This window comes from Bactrocera latifrons, unplaced genomic scaffold (assembly GCF_001853355.1).
Source record: "Bactrocera latifrons isolate USDA-ARS-PBARC rearing strain unplaced genomic scaffold, ASM185335v1 scaffold_111, whole genome shotgun sequence".
NCBI lineage: Eukaryota > Metazoa > Arthropoda > Insecta > Diptera > Tephritidae > Bactrocera > Bactrocera latifrons.
This window is the reverse complement of record NW_017534531.1, coordinates 380,779-395,562: the sequence shown is the minus strand read 5'-3', so window position 1 is coordinate 395,562 and position 14,784 is coordinate 380,779. Positions and strand designations below refer to the sequence as shown.

The window sequence follows — 14,784 nt, the reverse complement described above, 5'->3', positions numbered from 1 at the left end:
AAACAAAGCTCATAACCACCAACAACAACTGGCAGCATAAGAAAACTCACAACTTATACTCTCGGTTATGGACCTTTAACCCATTTCCTAGTCAATTACAAATTTATGCGTTCGAATAATGCGAAATTGTCGAAATGCATGGATTTTCGCAGTCTCCCAACCAGAAATTGTGCAATATTTTTTTGCAAGAKTAAAAAACAGTCACATTTGTATACATACATATATTTATGCCTTCGCCCCCAGATATAATTTTTTCAACATACTCAAAGAGCTGTGGGTACATTTCGCTCACCAAAATGCGCTGAAAAGTCCATTAATTGTGTATTAAAGAAAATTTATTAAGCAAAAATAATTATTTTTCACACACGCATATAATATTTAAATGCCACACACACACACACGCGCACGCGTTTAATAACTCAAATTTATGTTGCTTGCTTGCTTCGAAATTAACTGAATTTTCCACATATCAACTCAGAAATCGGCCATAGTATATTGGCACATGCCACCGGCGACACTTAGGGGAGCAGCGATTTTAAATTCCGCGCTGACACATCATTTATTAAGAATTCGCAGAAAGACAACCGGCTAAACGTCGTAGCTAATGACAACAACAACAATATATGCCTTGTTGTACGAAAACATTTGAAAATGCTTAATATTTCAGCGCCAATTTGCTTAGTAAAAGTTAATGCAAATAATTTCACAGAAAAGCACAAAATTGTAAATGCACTCTATTTTTATAGAAAAATATGCATATTTTGTTTTGTTGTTGTTTTGTTTCGTGAATATTGAAATCACACACAATCAAACGCGAGCGCCCGCCAAGAAACACATTTACAGTTAGTTTGTTAAAGCAAAACAGCAGCGTTTGAGTGAACGCCAGATTTGTAACTGAAGAATTTTTGGAAGGCGGCTGGCTGATTTTCGGCCMAAAAAGCGGCTACAACGAAACACACGTACATACACGAACACAGTATAATATAATATACCTGTATTTAATAAACCACTATTTTGTAGGAAGCTGGAAAAGCGTGAAAGCACGCAAAAAGCTTCACTATACTATACACTCACACTCAATAGACGCGGGAAAGCATGGCGAAGCTTTAATACACRCGTGTGGGTGGCTAGTGGAACGCAAGTTATGAGGGCGCACATAAAGCTTAAGAGTGTGTATTTGATTTTTGAAAGCTTTGCGGAAACTGTAGCGAAAGCGTTGCACTAGGGCTAGGGTTATAAAAGACTAAATGAATGTAGAAATCGGTCAGTTTGTATGGCAGCTATATGATATAGTGGTACGATATCGGTGATTCTGACAAGTGAGGAGCATGTTGGTGAGAAAAGGATGTGTGCAAAAATTCAGATTGATATCTCAAAAATGTAGCTCTGTCSGCTTGGKTAAATRCAAACCGACAGCCGGAAAAGGCTRAATTGACTCAGCTTATYATGCTGATCATTTATGTATATGTCTAAATATATATCAGATTGGAGCAGATCATCGGATGTCCCATTATCCAATTTGACTTGAACTTCTTTTTAATACGAGGGGAATTGTTTCCATCAGTACGACGCCAGGCCACACACATTGATAGTGATTAGCCAGAAGCTTCGGTAGTTTGTGTGAGAGGTTCCTAAGCGTTCATCTTATAGGCCGGACCTGACTCCAAGTGATTACTAACTGTTCCTATCCAAAGCGAAAAGTTTTGCTGGTGGAAAATGTGTCTCAAGAGAAGCTTGTGAAAATGGAGTCTCCCAGCTTTTGACAATAGGGACAAAGATTTCTACATGAATGGCATTCTGAAATTACCTTCAAAGTGACAAAAAAAACTGAAATTTTTTTTTTCAAATTTAACCTAGTTCCAATCATTTGATCTAAATCGAGTGCTAAATAACTGCAAAGTCGTTAAGCTTGCTACAGAGCACATCCTAACGCCAATTTCATTCGAGTGGAAACGAGTCAGTCTTTCGATGTCCCCATGCGTTCTAGCGCTTGAACTATGAACCTACAGTGAGCCCAACAAGTGCTGGTCAACAATTAGAGCTTGTTCGACAGTGAGATCCTTCTGGCCCAGAGTGAACCGTAAGAGATTCTCTGTACTACTGGCGTTTAGTAAAGTCGATCTCGCCGCAATCATAGATGATCTGACAGGACATTGCCAAATAAGTTCACATTCGTTGCGGTTAAATATTTTGTCGAAAGCTCTTTGCCAAAGCTACATGTAGGAAGGTGAGGTGGAATCATCTTTCTCTTCTGTTGTCCCACTTTTGCCAGACTGTATTGGAAAAAGCTCGGTAGACACACCTTTGGAGAATATAATCAGGTGGCTGGCATTATTATTGACCGCCTTAATAAATTTATGGTAAGTTCAAACGCTTCTTCGTTCTAGGTGCTGCAATTTAGAGTGTTTTTGTGTAACACCAAAGACAAATATCGGCCCCCATTGAGATCTATTGATTTTTGGAACAGCCCTGTGACCTAACTTAAACTAGATCTTAGACATTAATATATGAGTTGAGTATATACRAGTAAACAGAGTTATTCTCTGTTGGATTTACTCTGTTTACCAGATCACCAGATCTACTAGTTTGGCTAGGTCATGTCGTCCTATAGATGAAAACACTCCAAMTCTGAGAGCATTCAACGCAGTATCCGCCGGAGGAAGCAGAGGAAAAGCAAGAGCTCCACTCCGTTAGAAAGACCAGGTGGAGATGGACCTAGCTATACTTGGAAGCTYCAAATTGGCGCCAAACAGCGGAAAGAAAAAACGACTAACGGGAACGACGCGCTGTTGTAAACTCGTCTATAACCACGTAAACGATGTCTACACTAATGAAAAATAAGAAGATAAGATAAGATAAGAAGTAAACAAATTTCTTTTTATTCGACCCGAACTGTTCGGGTGGAAAATCTAAAAAATTTCTACAGCTATGTTTTTGAGTTTATGCTTTTTTTCAAGTTATTTATTTTCCTTTTCTATTTGGCAAACACCGAGTAACACAAAGTAATATTATTTGCCTACGCATTTCCTCTACCTATTTGCCTTGCCACATGCCACAAGTAATATCGGGAAATTTCAATGTCTCAATGGATATCTTTTGTATGAAGAACCGCACTGTTTACCGGAAACTTATTTGTTTACATTACCGTACATTACAATTACAAAATTACACACACACCACCTGCGCATAAATTGTGCAGTTTATGTGTTGCTGCACACTCTCGACACACACTCTGGCTGGGCGTGACAAATTTTTCAGCAAATCATTAAAGTTGCAAATATAGTACATGAGCAGCACCGTGCCACAGCACCAGAAATAAAGAAATATCAATTTTACCTGTACTGASTGTGTGGGTGCAACGACGTTTATTAGGTTTTGTGGTTAAACGGCAGCAGGCAGAAACAACCATAAGCAGGCGGCAAAAGTGCACAACAATCAGCGAGTTGCAGTGTACAACTGCTTGGTTTGTCTTCCAAACAGTAAGCTCCGCTGCTGGAGCTTCTCTGCCAGCACAACTGAGGCGACAGCTCGATCACAACAGCCGTCAGCGTCATTGTTGCCTTGGCATTGTGCCGTCAGCATTGCGGTTGTTGCAGCGTGCGAAGGCGCGAAAAGTTGTCGAAGACTTGTGGCACGGCGGAAGGCTGAGGCACAAACACTTGTGGTTTTATGGCGGAAGCAAAAGTCTGTTTATGTTGTGGCACATATGCTTTTGTGCAAGCGATTTGAGGTGCAAAAAGCTGGCAAAGAAATTTTGTCTTACGCAAAAATGGCGATAATGCCATGAATGGTTTTGGCAGAGCAGTCTACGCGTGAGCGTGTGTATGTGTAGATCCGGCACAGTAGCGAAGAATGTGCGCTACGCAAACAAAAGCGACAAATTACTGTTAGTTTGGTATTTGGGGCAAATTTGAACTATGAAAAGTCAAGTAGTACTAAAGTTAGGAAAAAAAAAAGTCAAGAAAATGAAAATGTTTCYTTTGTGCCACATGTTTTTACTGCTTGTAATTACTCTCAGCGCGGTTTTTATGTATTTTTGGTTTGAAACTTTTAATATTCTTTCATTGTGGAAACGCGSATCTGCATACAATTTCAATAAGCCTTATTTACATATTCATTTTGGACATTATTAATGATAATGCAGTTATAGCAAGTTCTACTTTCACCTTAACTGTGGTCTTCTGATAGTGTCTTTTGATTGGTGACAAAAGAAAAAAATTATTTCAGTAACATTTATGCTTTATTTTCGCTCTCTTATTGAAGCATTTCGCGTCACCCTATTCATTAACCTTTCTTTTTCAAACCTCTCCGTTGCTTCCTTAATACCTTCCCCTTTATCTCACTTTTTTTGAAAAAAGTTAAAAACTATTTCGGTAACATTTATGCTTTATTTTCGTTCTCTTATTGTAACCTTTCGCTTTTCTCTCTTCATTAACCCTACTTTTTCCATATCTCTCCCGCTCTTCCTAGCTTTACTCTGAAATATTCGCATTTCATTACTTCACCTTTACTCTCTTAATCTATACCTTTATCTTTCTCTCCCTATCTTTTGACAAAAGTTAAATGCTTCTCCAGTAACATTTATGCTTTATTTTTGCTCTGTAATCTCGCATTTATCTCTTTCTCTCTTCATTAGCCTCTCTTTTCCCATCTTTCTCCTTTACTTTACTTCGAAATTCTTGCATCAAATTACTGTTTTTCTCTCATAATCAATACATTTCTCTTTTTTTCAACAAAATTAAAAATTATTTTAGTGACATTAATATTTTTCTCTGTTATTCTATACCCCTAGCTGTCTCTCTTCATTAATCTTTAATTGGTCATCTCTCTCACTCTCACCCTTACTATACTATTACATCTCTCCCTTTCTCTCTGAAATTTTCTTCTCTTCATCAATCTCTTTCTTAATTTTACTTACTCTTACTATTGCTTTAAATTATTTTACATTTGCTCTCTTATTMTATAGTATTCCTTTTCTCTCTTTTTTCTTATTTTCTTACTCTCACTCTCTATCTCTCTCTCCCTCTTACACCTTCCATACGATGAAATTTKCCTTTATTCATGAATATCTTTCCTCCTTTTTTCTACATTTCTCTATATCTCACTTACTGTATTATAAAAATTTCTCTTTAAATTACTTTACTGTTGGCCTCTTATTCTATAGGTTTATCTTTATCCCTCTTTTTCCTTCATCGATATTTTTCATTTCTTCCTGTCTGTTGCTCTGTGTCTCTCTCAGTTACTTCAATTTAATATTTTCGCTTTCAATTACCTTACTTTTTATATCTTTCTCTTTATTTCGATTTTATTATATTTTTTCTCTATCTTCTTTACTTTACTTAGACTTCGACTTAAATTTCTTTACTATGTATCTTATTCTACAAGTTTTCTTTCCCTCACTTTTAATTTCTGTCTCACTCTCTTCCTCTCTCGTTATCTTTCTCTSTCTATCCGACCCGATAGTTGGACAGTGAAACCATGTCTCGACTACACTATAATAATCTTTGACTCCTCATTCTACCTTATTTCAGGATTAGACAGATTTAGGTGCTTCGCCGCGGCCGTATTTCTGAAACATAAGGCTGATGAGCTTGATAGGTACCTAAGTTTCCATAACTGCAATATAAGAACGAGTACGAGCTCCGCTGGCGTCTTGTGATTCACTACCGTACCTTTGGGCCTCAGACCAGTTCAGCAAACGCTGGACGACTACCAACAGCTATGCAGGATGTTCAGGGAACTCTTCGCGCTCAGTAAAGTCGATCTCTCAGTGGTTGTAGGAGTACTGACTGGACAATGTCCGGGATTTATGCAGTGAGATTGAGTATCTGACCGGATGCCAGCTGCATCAGCTATTTGGAAGAAGATCATCTCAACACTTCCTCCTTCAATGTGCCGCTTTTGTTAGAACAAGGACCTTGGATTTCATTTTAGACTCCCAGGTGAAATAGCRAATTTAGAAATATAGCACTTAAGTAGTTTTATGATAGGTTCAGGGCGTCAGAAATKAAAGAATTAATTGCAGCATTTTTATTGATCTAAAACCCCCAGCTAATCAGTTASTCACATTTGATGAAATGTCAGGAAAATTCAAAACTTTCATTCCACATTTGTGTATAAAATGGTGTATAAAATCAATCACTAAGGAAACCTTGGAAAATTGCTTTGTTTTGAAGAGATTTTCGAGTTTCTGCCGTAGTATCTAGATATATTTAAGAACGCTGAGTATAGATAAAGAGGCATTATTCTTCTTCAGATTGTATATACAGCCAAATAGAGTGAATCAACTTCGCATAAAGGCAACGGACAAAATTCTTGAAGAGTTCAAAACTATAATGCTGCAGCTATTTAGAAAAATTTTCCTTACTGATGAAATCTTGGCCAATTCCTTAGTTTTGCAAAGCGCGTATAATTGCTATCTCGCTTCCTATACAGATGTAAGTTCGCTTAGTGTGGAATATTAAGGAATTATAATCTTTGAAAGTTAGACGCTATTAAAACTTCAAATGAATATCGCTATTCCGCCTCAAAACTTATTTCAGTAATATTTGAGCATAAACCGTTACCAAGCTATTTAATGTATACATACTTTTGTATGTATATTTGTATATACAAAAAATAAAAAAAAAATTTCTGATCAACGATATTTTTTTATGTATGTCAGTATATGTATGTAAATATGTGCAAGTACTCACTTTGCCCTTGACGTCAGACTAGGATCWGATGTTTTGCGTCGACTATTGCGATTGCGTTTTTGCGATAAACGCTCCTTATACGATTCGGAGCGATTTACTGAGACGGGAGCGCTTTTATTTTGATGATGTTGATGTAAACTAAACACACACACACATATATATATATAAATTAAAAATAAATGCAATTTGTTATGATTACGATTTCCATGGATGTAAATTTTCGCAAGYCGACAGCCGTAACAACGAGTTTATGTGTAGAGCGGGGGTAAAATAGAACATAAAACAAAATTATTATTATAAAAGCAATAAAAGCGTATCAACTGTAGGCAAAAAAAAAACAAAACTCACCGTTCTCGTCGTGCATCTTTCCCTTCTGCTGCGTCCTGCGCACTCGTATCGGCAGCAGCTGTACCTCCCAAGTCGCCGGTGGCATCGCTCGATGGCGGCACATTCGATTCGCGTGCACTGCGTCCCGTTGCGCCCTTGCCAACAATGCCAGCGCCAGTTTCGCCCGGCCCGCCAGCTGGGTATGCGCCGCTCGACGGCAGACGTAGCTGTACGTCGTCTGTGTTGTCGGCGGACGTGGCGGCTGTGCCGTTGGAGCGCAGCGCTTGGTTGCCCGCATCCGGTCTGCGATCGGAGGGTTGACGTACTATGGATGATGTGTGCAAGCGTTCTGTAAATGCAAAGGAAAGCAAGTACAAATTAGTGATGACATAAAGAGATATTGTTTGCTATGATATTGGAGGAAGGACTGTAAAAGTAATCAAAAAAGCATTACACAATATTGATATGGAGTTTAAAATATAAAATATATACTTAAAGTTATAATGCTAAACATTCTTGCATCGAAGAGAACCCACCCTTTTCTACTAGCATAATAAAAAAAAAAATGAGTCTTCAGCTCCAACGAGAGTTTCGGATATTCACATTTGGATCACACAGTTGAATACCGTTAAAAAGTGCTAGAGACTTACTTTTTAAATGTACTTCTAATGGGTTTGTGTCCGTGGTAGCTTATTACTTCGAAACTTAATAATATTTTATCAGAATGAAAAGAGCTCGTTGGACAGAAGGACTTTTCGAATTGAATCTAACCGCATACATCTTATATTCGAAAGGAATAAGGAATGGAAAACTCGKAGAATRATATCTTAAGCTCCACTATAAGCTATAATGGGTTGGTGTCCKTGCTAAGTTTTGACTTCGAAACCTAATATTATTTTGTCAGRATAGAAAGACTTCTCGAATTTACGTCTCGTATCCAAAACGAATAACGAGTACAGTAATCGGAGAATAAAGTCTTAAGCATCATTGTAAGCTCTTGAGTCCCTTTAGAAAGTGCTAAAGACTTACTTTTTAAATATACAACTAATGGGTTCAAGTTCCGGGCAGGCTCTTACGTCGAAACATAATATTTCTTCAGTTTGTGAAAAACTCGTTAGACAGGTGAAAGATTATGATAGGTGTATTTAAAATGCTAAGGATGTTTCTGCATGAATCAAGTTGTTCCAGAATACAAAGATCCCAAAAATTATGTAAAGGAGAGAACGCCTATAACATTCATATCCTAAAGAGTAACTGAGTTCTTTATAGAGCAAAAAGGCCGCCAAGCTACCACATCCAAGTGAAGACTGATAGCAAGCAAATGCAGGATCTTAAGGGTTCTACTGATGTATGCAAATCTCAGTAGACACAAAACACAAGAAAAAATACTCCATATTAGTACTACTTTGACAGAAAGAACTCTGGCGAGGTCCACGCGACGACCAGTGTGAGTAGCCGAAAGATCTGCAAACTTAATATTTCAGTAAGAAGCCTCAGTGTCAAAAGAGAGATAAAGACATATACTGCTGTAACTTTTAGGATGTTTAGTACGCTACTGCAATAAAACTAAACAAGTTAAACGCGGCACAGACTACCACAAACTTTATACCAAAGTTTACCCAAAAAGTACTACTCTGTTTTGCTCRCGTTTCTTAAACACTTTTGAAYTTTTTTGCTCACCAACACTTAATTGCTTGTAGTATTCGGCACGTTTTCCAGCGCCAGCGCCTGCAGTTACACCAACACCTCCGACGGCTGTCRTCAACGACACCTGCCCTTTGCGTTGCTTCTTGGCCACTTTATTGGCCGCCGCAGCCGCAGCAGCTGCGACCGCTCTCCGATTACGATAATTATTCGTCTTCTCGTTAATCTTGGCCGCAACTCTCGATGTGAGAGATGGGGAAGATGTTTTACGCTTGACAATGGTATTGGTTGCTGTTGTTTGCGTCCCCGTCTCGTCAGTCGTTACAAAAATGGTGGGCGATAAGGTGTTCGATGTGTTCGATGAAATCGAGCCGGACGTATTGGAATCGGGTGATRCTTCCACGCCACTTACACTGCCACCGCGACTATTGGCACCGCCAACACCACCACTACTGCGGCTATTGCGCGCACGTTCTTCCCGCTCTAACTCGTCACACGAGTAGAAGGCTTCATCTTCAAAGTTACCGCTACTTTTGCTACTCTTCGAACTGTTCGAGCTGTTGCGCTTGACTTTAGCGTCCAACGCTTTCTGCGTGTCCTCCTCTGCAATGTATTTGTAGATTTCACGATTGGCGCTCTCCTCCAGCTCGACTGATTTCTTCTTCTGCTTCTTGAGCTTCTTCTTTTTCTCTTTATCACTAAGCTGCATGCATTCGTCATGACTTTGACACTCATTATTAATATTATTGTTGTTGTTGTTATTCAAGTGTTCGCAAAATGAGTTCTTAARATTTTGTTTCTTCACCAGCACCACATTGCGTTCCGCTTTGGCGTCGTGCTCTTTYGGCGCATCGGCGACCACACTTTCGGGCGCGTACTTCAGTGCAATCGGCACGGGTTTACATGTGGCCGCCACAGTGATAACCGTCGAGGCGGTCTCTGAGATTGACTTGCGACGCATGAGCGTGAATTCGTCACTATTYAAAAATTTCTTGTTGCTCATCACGAATTTGACGAGCGCATGCAAATTAAGATTATTATGGCCACGTGCATGTTTCTGAGGCGTCTCCTTCTCGGCGCGTTTATCCTTATTCTTTAGCGGGCTGCTGCTACTAGCCGCCTCCTCAGCACTCGCCACTGCTGCAKCGCCCGACTTCGTCGCAGCAGCAGCTGCTACACGTTCGGCTGCTGCCAGTTTGCGCGCGCTACGTGAACGCTTCAAGCTYTCACGTTTCTCCAGTTCGCTCATCTTCGTTTTGGACGAACTCTTCTCAATGCGATTATGCTTGTACTTCGGATCGGTAAGTAGTATCTTCTTCTCTTTAGCATTGCCACGTTTGGGCGTTAAATTGTCAGCATCAGCATCATCACTACTTTCGTCATCCGTGTCGGTAGAGTCGGTGTCCAAGTCATCGTCGTAGTCCTCATCATCACTATACTTGCCGCCAGCTGCCATTGGCGCCGCGGCGCTACGTGGTTTCAATGCGCTTTTGGGTGTAAACTCAGCCAAGCTAGCAAGCGTGTTTGCAGTTGGTGGCACCTCGGCGTTCTCCAATGAGCCCTGGCGTCGCGCCGTCGAGGAAGTGAAATGTTTATAGAACTTGCGCTTCGGCGGATCCGTTTTAATGGACTTGAGTGTCGCTTTCTTATGCTCCGGTTTGGGATCGCTAAGTACATGCAGTGTTCGGATTTCGCCCTCAGGTCCATTCAATAAAATATCCACTTCACTGCGGTGCAATGACTGTGTTGAGCCAGCGCCGCTGGATTTCAGCGCTTTGGTCGTTGCATTGTCCGTTAGGCGTTCTTGCGCCGTTGAYGCTGCAAGTCGCTCCTTCTCCGCATCCTCGTCCGCTTCCTCCAATGATGTGGATTTGTCTGCTTGCAATATGAAATGCGGTGATTTGGAACGCTTGCGTGTCGGCATATGACCGGTGGATTTGCGTCGAAAGCTGGCACGTCGAAACTTTTCAAAACGTGATGGCTCACTGCCGCCCGTCGAACTGCGCACCGTCAGCGTGTGATTGCCGCTTTGTGTGGGTGATGCATCATCGGTGGAATCAGCACCGCTGCCAGCACTACTAGTCCCGCCACCCGAGAGGCGGAACCACATTTTATCGCGCAACTTCTCCAGCGTGAGTTATATGCTYTTTCACAGTAACTGCGCCAACTAACCGCTGTTCTTTTTTTTATTTTTTTATTCTTATAACTATTGTGATTTCGCGTATATGTAAATATGTATAAGTGACGCTTCGGTAAACTTTTTGTCTTTATGTGACGTTTCACTATTGCTTTTGTTGTTGCGCGCATACCATTGGCGCTGTTACACTGCAAGTAATTTTATCAACTTTAAGCTCACTTATTCTACGTCGTTGTTGTTGTGTCGCTCTTGGTGAATTTTGCGATCTTCGTAAATAGTTGGGAAATCGTTTCGTTTTCTTTTTTGATTTTCGTTTCAATTTTAAGTTCGTTGCAATTGCGCGCTGCCCTATGCATTTCCTAAACACAAACATTTATGAATTACAAAAAAAAAAAAACACACAATTCGTGCACTTCTATAGGAAAATTTTCGCGTCCAATCAAGTGGAGCGCTCGCGTTGCGTCGCGTGAGTTCGCTTTGTCGGCGCGTTCTCGTGTGTGCGCGTTGTTCTTGGCAATTTCGGCTACACTGAATTACACATTTGGCAGGCTAATACGATTGTGCTTTTCTAGGCGAAAATGACACTAAATTGCAAGTGTCATTTTTGTGAAAAACAAAAAAAAAAAAACCAAGAAAACAAAAGAAAACACTCAAAACAAAAACATTAAAAACTTATAAATATCTCGAGAAAAGCGCGAGGCAACGAAATCTTAATAGCAAAACAGCATGTGTCATAACTGTAAGCAAACGAATGTTCTGAGTGGTCCAAGTGAGTAAGAGCGCAAGACACGAACAAATCTCTGCAGTGAAAGAAAGTGAAGAGCACAAAATGAGCATTATTTACCTCGCACTCTGCAGAAATACATGGCCAATAATTATTAATATGGAAGGTCAAGGTTGGCTCAAATAAAAAGCTATTAAGAGTCACCTAAGCTTCTGGCGCAATGCTAAAGTCCTCAGTATTTCCAAGCGAAACCTTTATAAGCTAATATGTTCGAGCTAATAATTCGAAAAACTTTAATATTTCAAAATTTTCAGAGAACGCAACAGATTACAGTCTATTTTTTTTTTTTTTTTTTTTTTTTTTTTTTTTTTTTTTTTTTTTTTTTTTTTTTTTTTTTTTTTTTTTTTTTTTTGTTATTTTTCGATTAATAGATCGCAGTCTTCTTCGCAATTTTCGTGAATATATCGCAGTCTTTTCGTGATTTTGCTGCAATTAGAAAATATATACTAGGGAAAGATGAAAAAGTGGAAGCTCAAAACTTAAGTATTTACTGCAATCSTAATATTTTTAGTTTGAAAAATAAGAGATCCTTGACAAAACTCAATATCCTGTAGACTATTTTATATGAAACAGGCACTTAGCCTCTACGAATCTAAGAACTTCGAACTGCGAACAAATTGCGGGGCTTGACTCTTAGTAAAAAATAAGCTGATATTTCTAGACTTTATGAACCTAATAATGTCACTACCGAGGCTCGACTGTTAGTTCAAAGTTCCTTTAGCTATCTCCGAAAATTAAAACCATTTAGGTACAGTGAAGAAAGTTCTGAGATTTGTTTATAACTCGTTGACAGTGCGCTCAAAATTAAATAGGATATGATTTTTTTGTCAATACCAACAGAATACTTAATTCTCAGACTTGCTTGATGACATACCACAGCCGAATCGTTGATAAACCATAAATCCGATGAGTTAGCTAAAGAGCGCACGCTTAAACCAATTTTATCAGCTTGGGAATGAACTGTAGTCTGTTGTAATTAGTTTTTTGATGCAATTATTCTGATATAATGCGATCTTCTAACAGATTTAGACTATCGGAATATGATTTCTTGATATTTTGTTGTATTCTTGCTATCTAGTGTGGAATCGTTGGACCATCCTTAGCCCGGCAAATGCTGGTCAGCCATGGAAGATAATTATTATAGGTCAACCCATTTTGGGTATTCCAGTAGCACAAGATAACTTAAGTGAACTTGAAACCAAATAAATGTCCTTTGTTTGAGACAGTAATTTTTGGAGTGACAGATTCTAACAGATTTAGGCTAACGGAACATAAATTTTTTGTACTCAGTTGTACTCTTCCGCTCTAGCCATGGATCTTTGGTCCTTCATGAGCTCAGTCATCGTACACAATTATATATAGACTAAGTAATTTTTTAAAGTCCAGTAGATTAGGAAAACTTAACTGTACTTGGAACCAAATAAATATCATTTGTTTTACACTCTTAATCTTAGAAGGGCAGATTGTAACAGATTTAGGCTAACGGAATATAATTTTTTGGTACTCAGTTTGGTACTCTTCCTACTAGCGATGGTTCTTGGCTCCTTCGTGAGCTGGGCAAACGCTAGTCAAACGGTGCGCAAAGTCAGACCAAATCAGTTTTGGGTACTCCAGTAGATCAAAAAAAGTGAACTGGAATCCAAATAAATTTCCTTTCTATGATACAATTATCTTAGGATGGAGTGAGATACCCCGTATAAATGGTTGGAATATAATTTTATGGCTGGTATACCATCTATAAGACTGATTAACTGATTGACCGGAAAGTAGTCTCAGTTTAATTGTGGTTTGCTTTGTTTTAATATCCACAAATTAGTTTCTTAGTTTCTCCAAGTTTTGACACCCAAGATAGACCGAAATAAACCTTAGGTTGTTTTAATATAGAAATGTAAAGTAGAGCTGAAAACTTTTCCAAGTGCTGGAACTCTAGATGATCGAAGATATTTACAATATATATGAAAGCATAGATTTCAAGATAAGTGTAAATAAGTTAACTAACTGAAAGTATTATGGGACCTTGAGAGCAATTTTAAAGAAAGTATTTAGTCTTTGTTCCCAGAAATGCCAAGAAAATCAATATCAAAAATAAGAATTCTAAGAACGTAAAGTTAGTAAGGTTATCAGCGATATATATGGATATATATCAAAGGTTAAGAGATTTTTGATTTCGGGATATACTAGATATAATTTAAGTTACATAATCATTAAAGCAATTTAGTGATTTCWCAGTCTCACTAGATTTATTTAGAAAAAAATGTCCAATGACGTTTGGTCAACAGCTGCAATGATGTGACTTTACGATASATTCAAAATATGTATATATTTTCCAATATTTATTGCACAAAAATATTGCAATTCATATATTATAAACACATATGTATATATATTGTACATATACACTTCATGCAAGTGTATTTATTTCCAATATATCACTAATGATCTCGCAAACACTGCTGGGCGAACTTTGCACTTAATTGCATTCGAACGCGTTTCGCTTCCTCACAAGCACAAATATATAGCTTTCGTATTGGCAATATTTCTAGCAGAGATCGGTGATCGAACGATTTACAATTATTTCGATACAAAAATAAATAATTGCGCACATTTAATTGCCAAAAATCACACACATAAGCACACACACTTGCACGAACTGCGCGGCGAAAATATTTAATTAAATAAAATTCTTGTGACTAAACATACGTTAATCGTTTCGTAGTTTCGTTTAGACTGAGTCAATAATGTGAAATATTTTACAAAAATTACTAATAAACACATTTGATAAAAAAAACAAGAATGAAAAAAAGCAGCACTTTCGTTGTTCAATTGCTGCGCGATTCGGGAGCAACGATAAGTTGGACACAACAAAAACAACAGCAAAATGTAAAAAAATAAAAGTGCGAGTGCGTTATCTCTGCACGCAGAGCGCCACAAACACACACGAGCGGCAAGAGTTGAAAATAGAACTAATYGATTTCAAATGAAATTAACAAAAACGCAAGAAATTGTGCAGTCGAAAACAAATGTGGCGCAGAATGCAACAAGCAGACAGCTGACTTTGAACGGTACATGGAAATTATGACAGCTGTGGGTTGAGCTTTATTCGGCTGTGTGCAGAATGCGAAAAACGGCAAAAACAGAAACTAAAGTAAATTGTGGTGTAAGAAAAAGCATGCCAAAATGCAGAAATCAATAAAAAG

At 38.6% G+C, this 14,784-nt stretch overlaps 1 protein-coding gene across 1 annotated transcript in view; it reads right to left on the bottom strand.

The window, feature by feature from the left end:
- The window catches only part of LOC108974024, a gene marked incomplete in the record, with an annotated part of 296,862 nt that overhangs the window by 96,030 nt on the left and 186,048 nt on the right, over positions 1-14,784 (bottom strand). Inside the window, 2 exon segments of the mRNA XM_018941597.1 lie at positions 6,696-6,833; positions 7,044-7,371. Coding sequence (XP_018797142.1) covers positions 6,696-6,833; positions 7,044-7,371 — 466 coding nt within the window.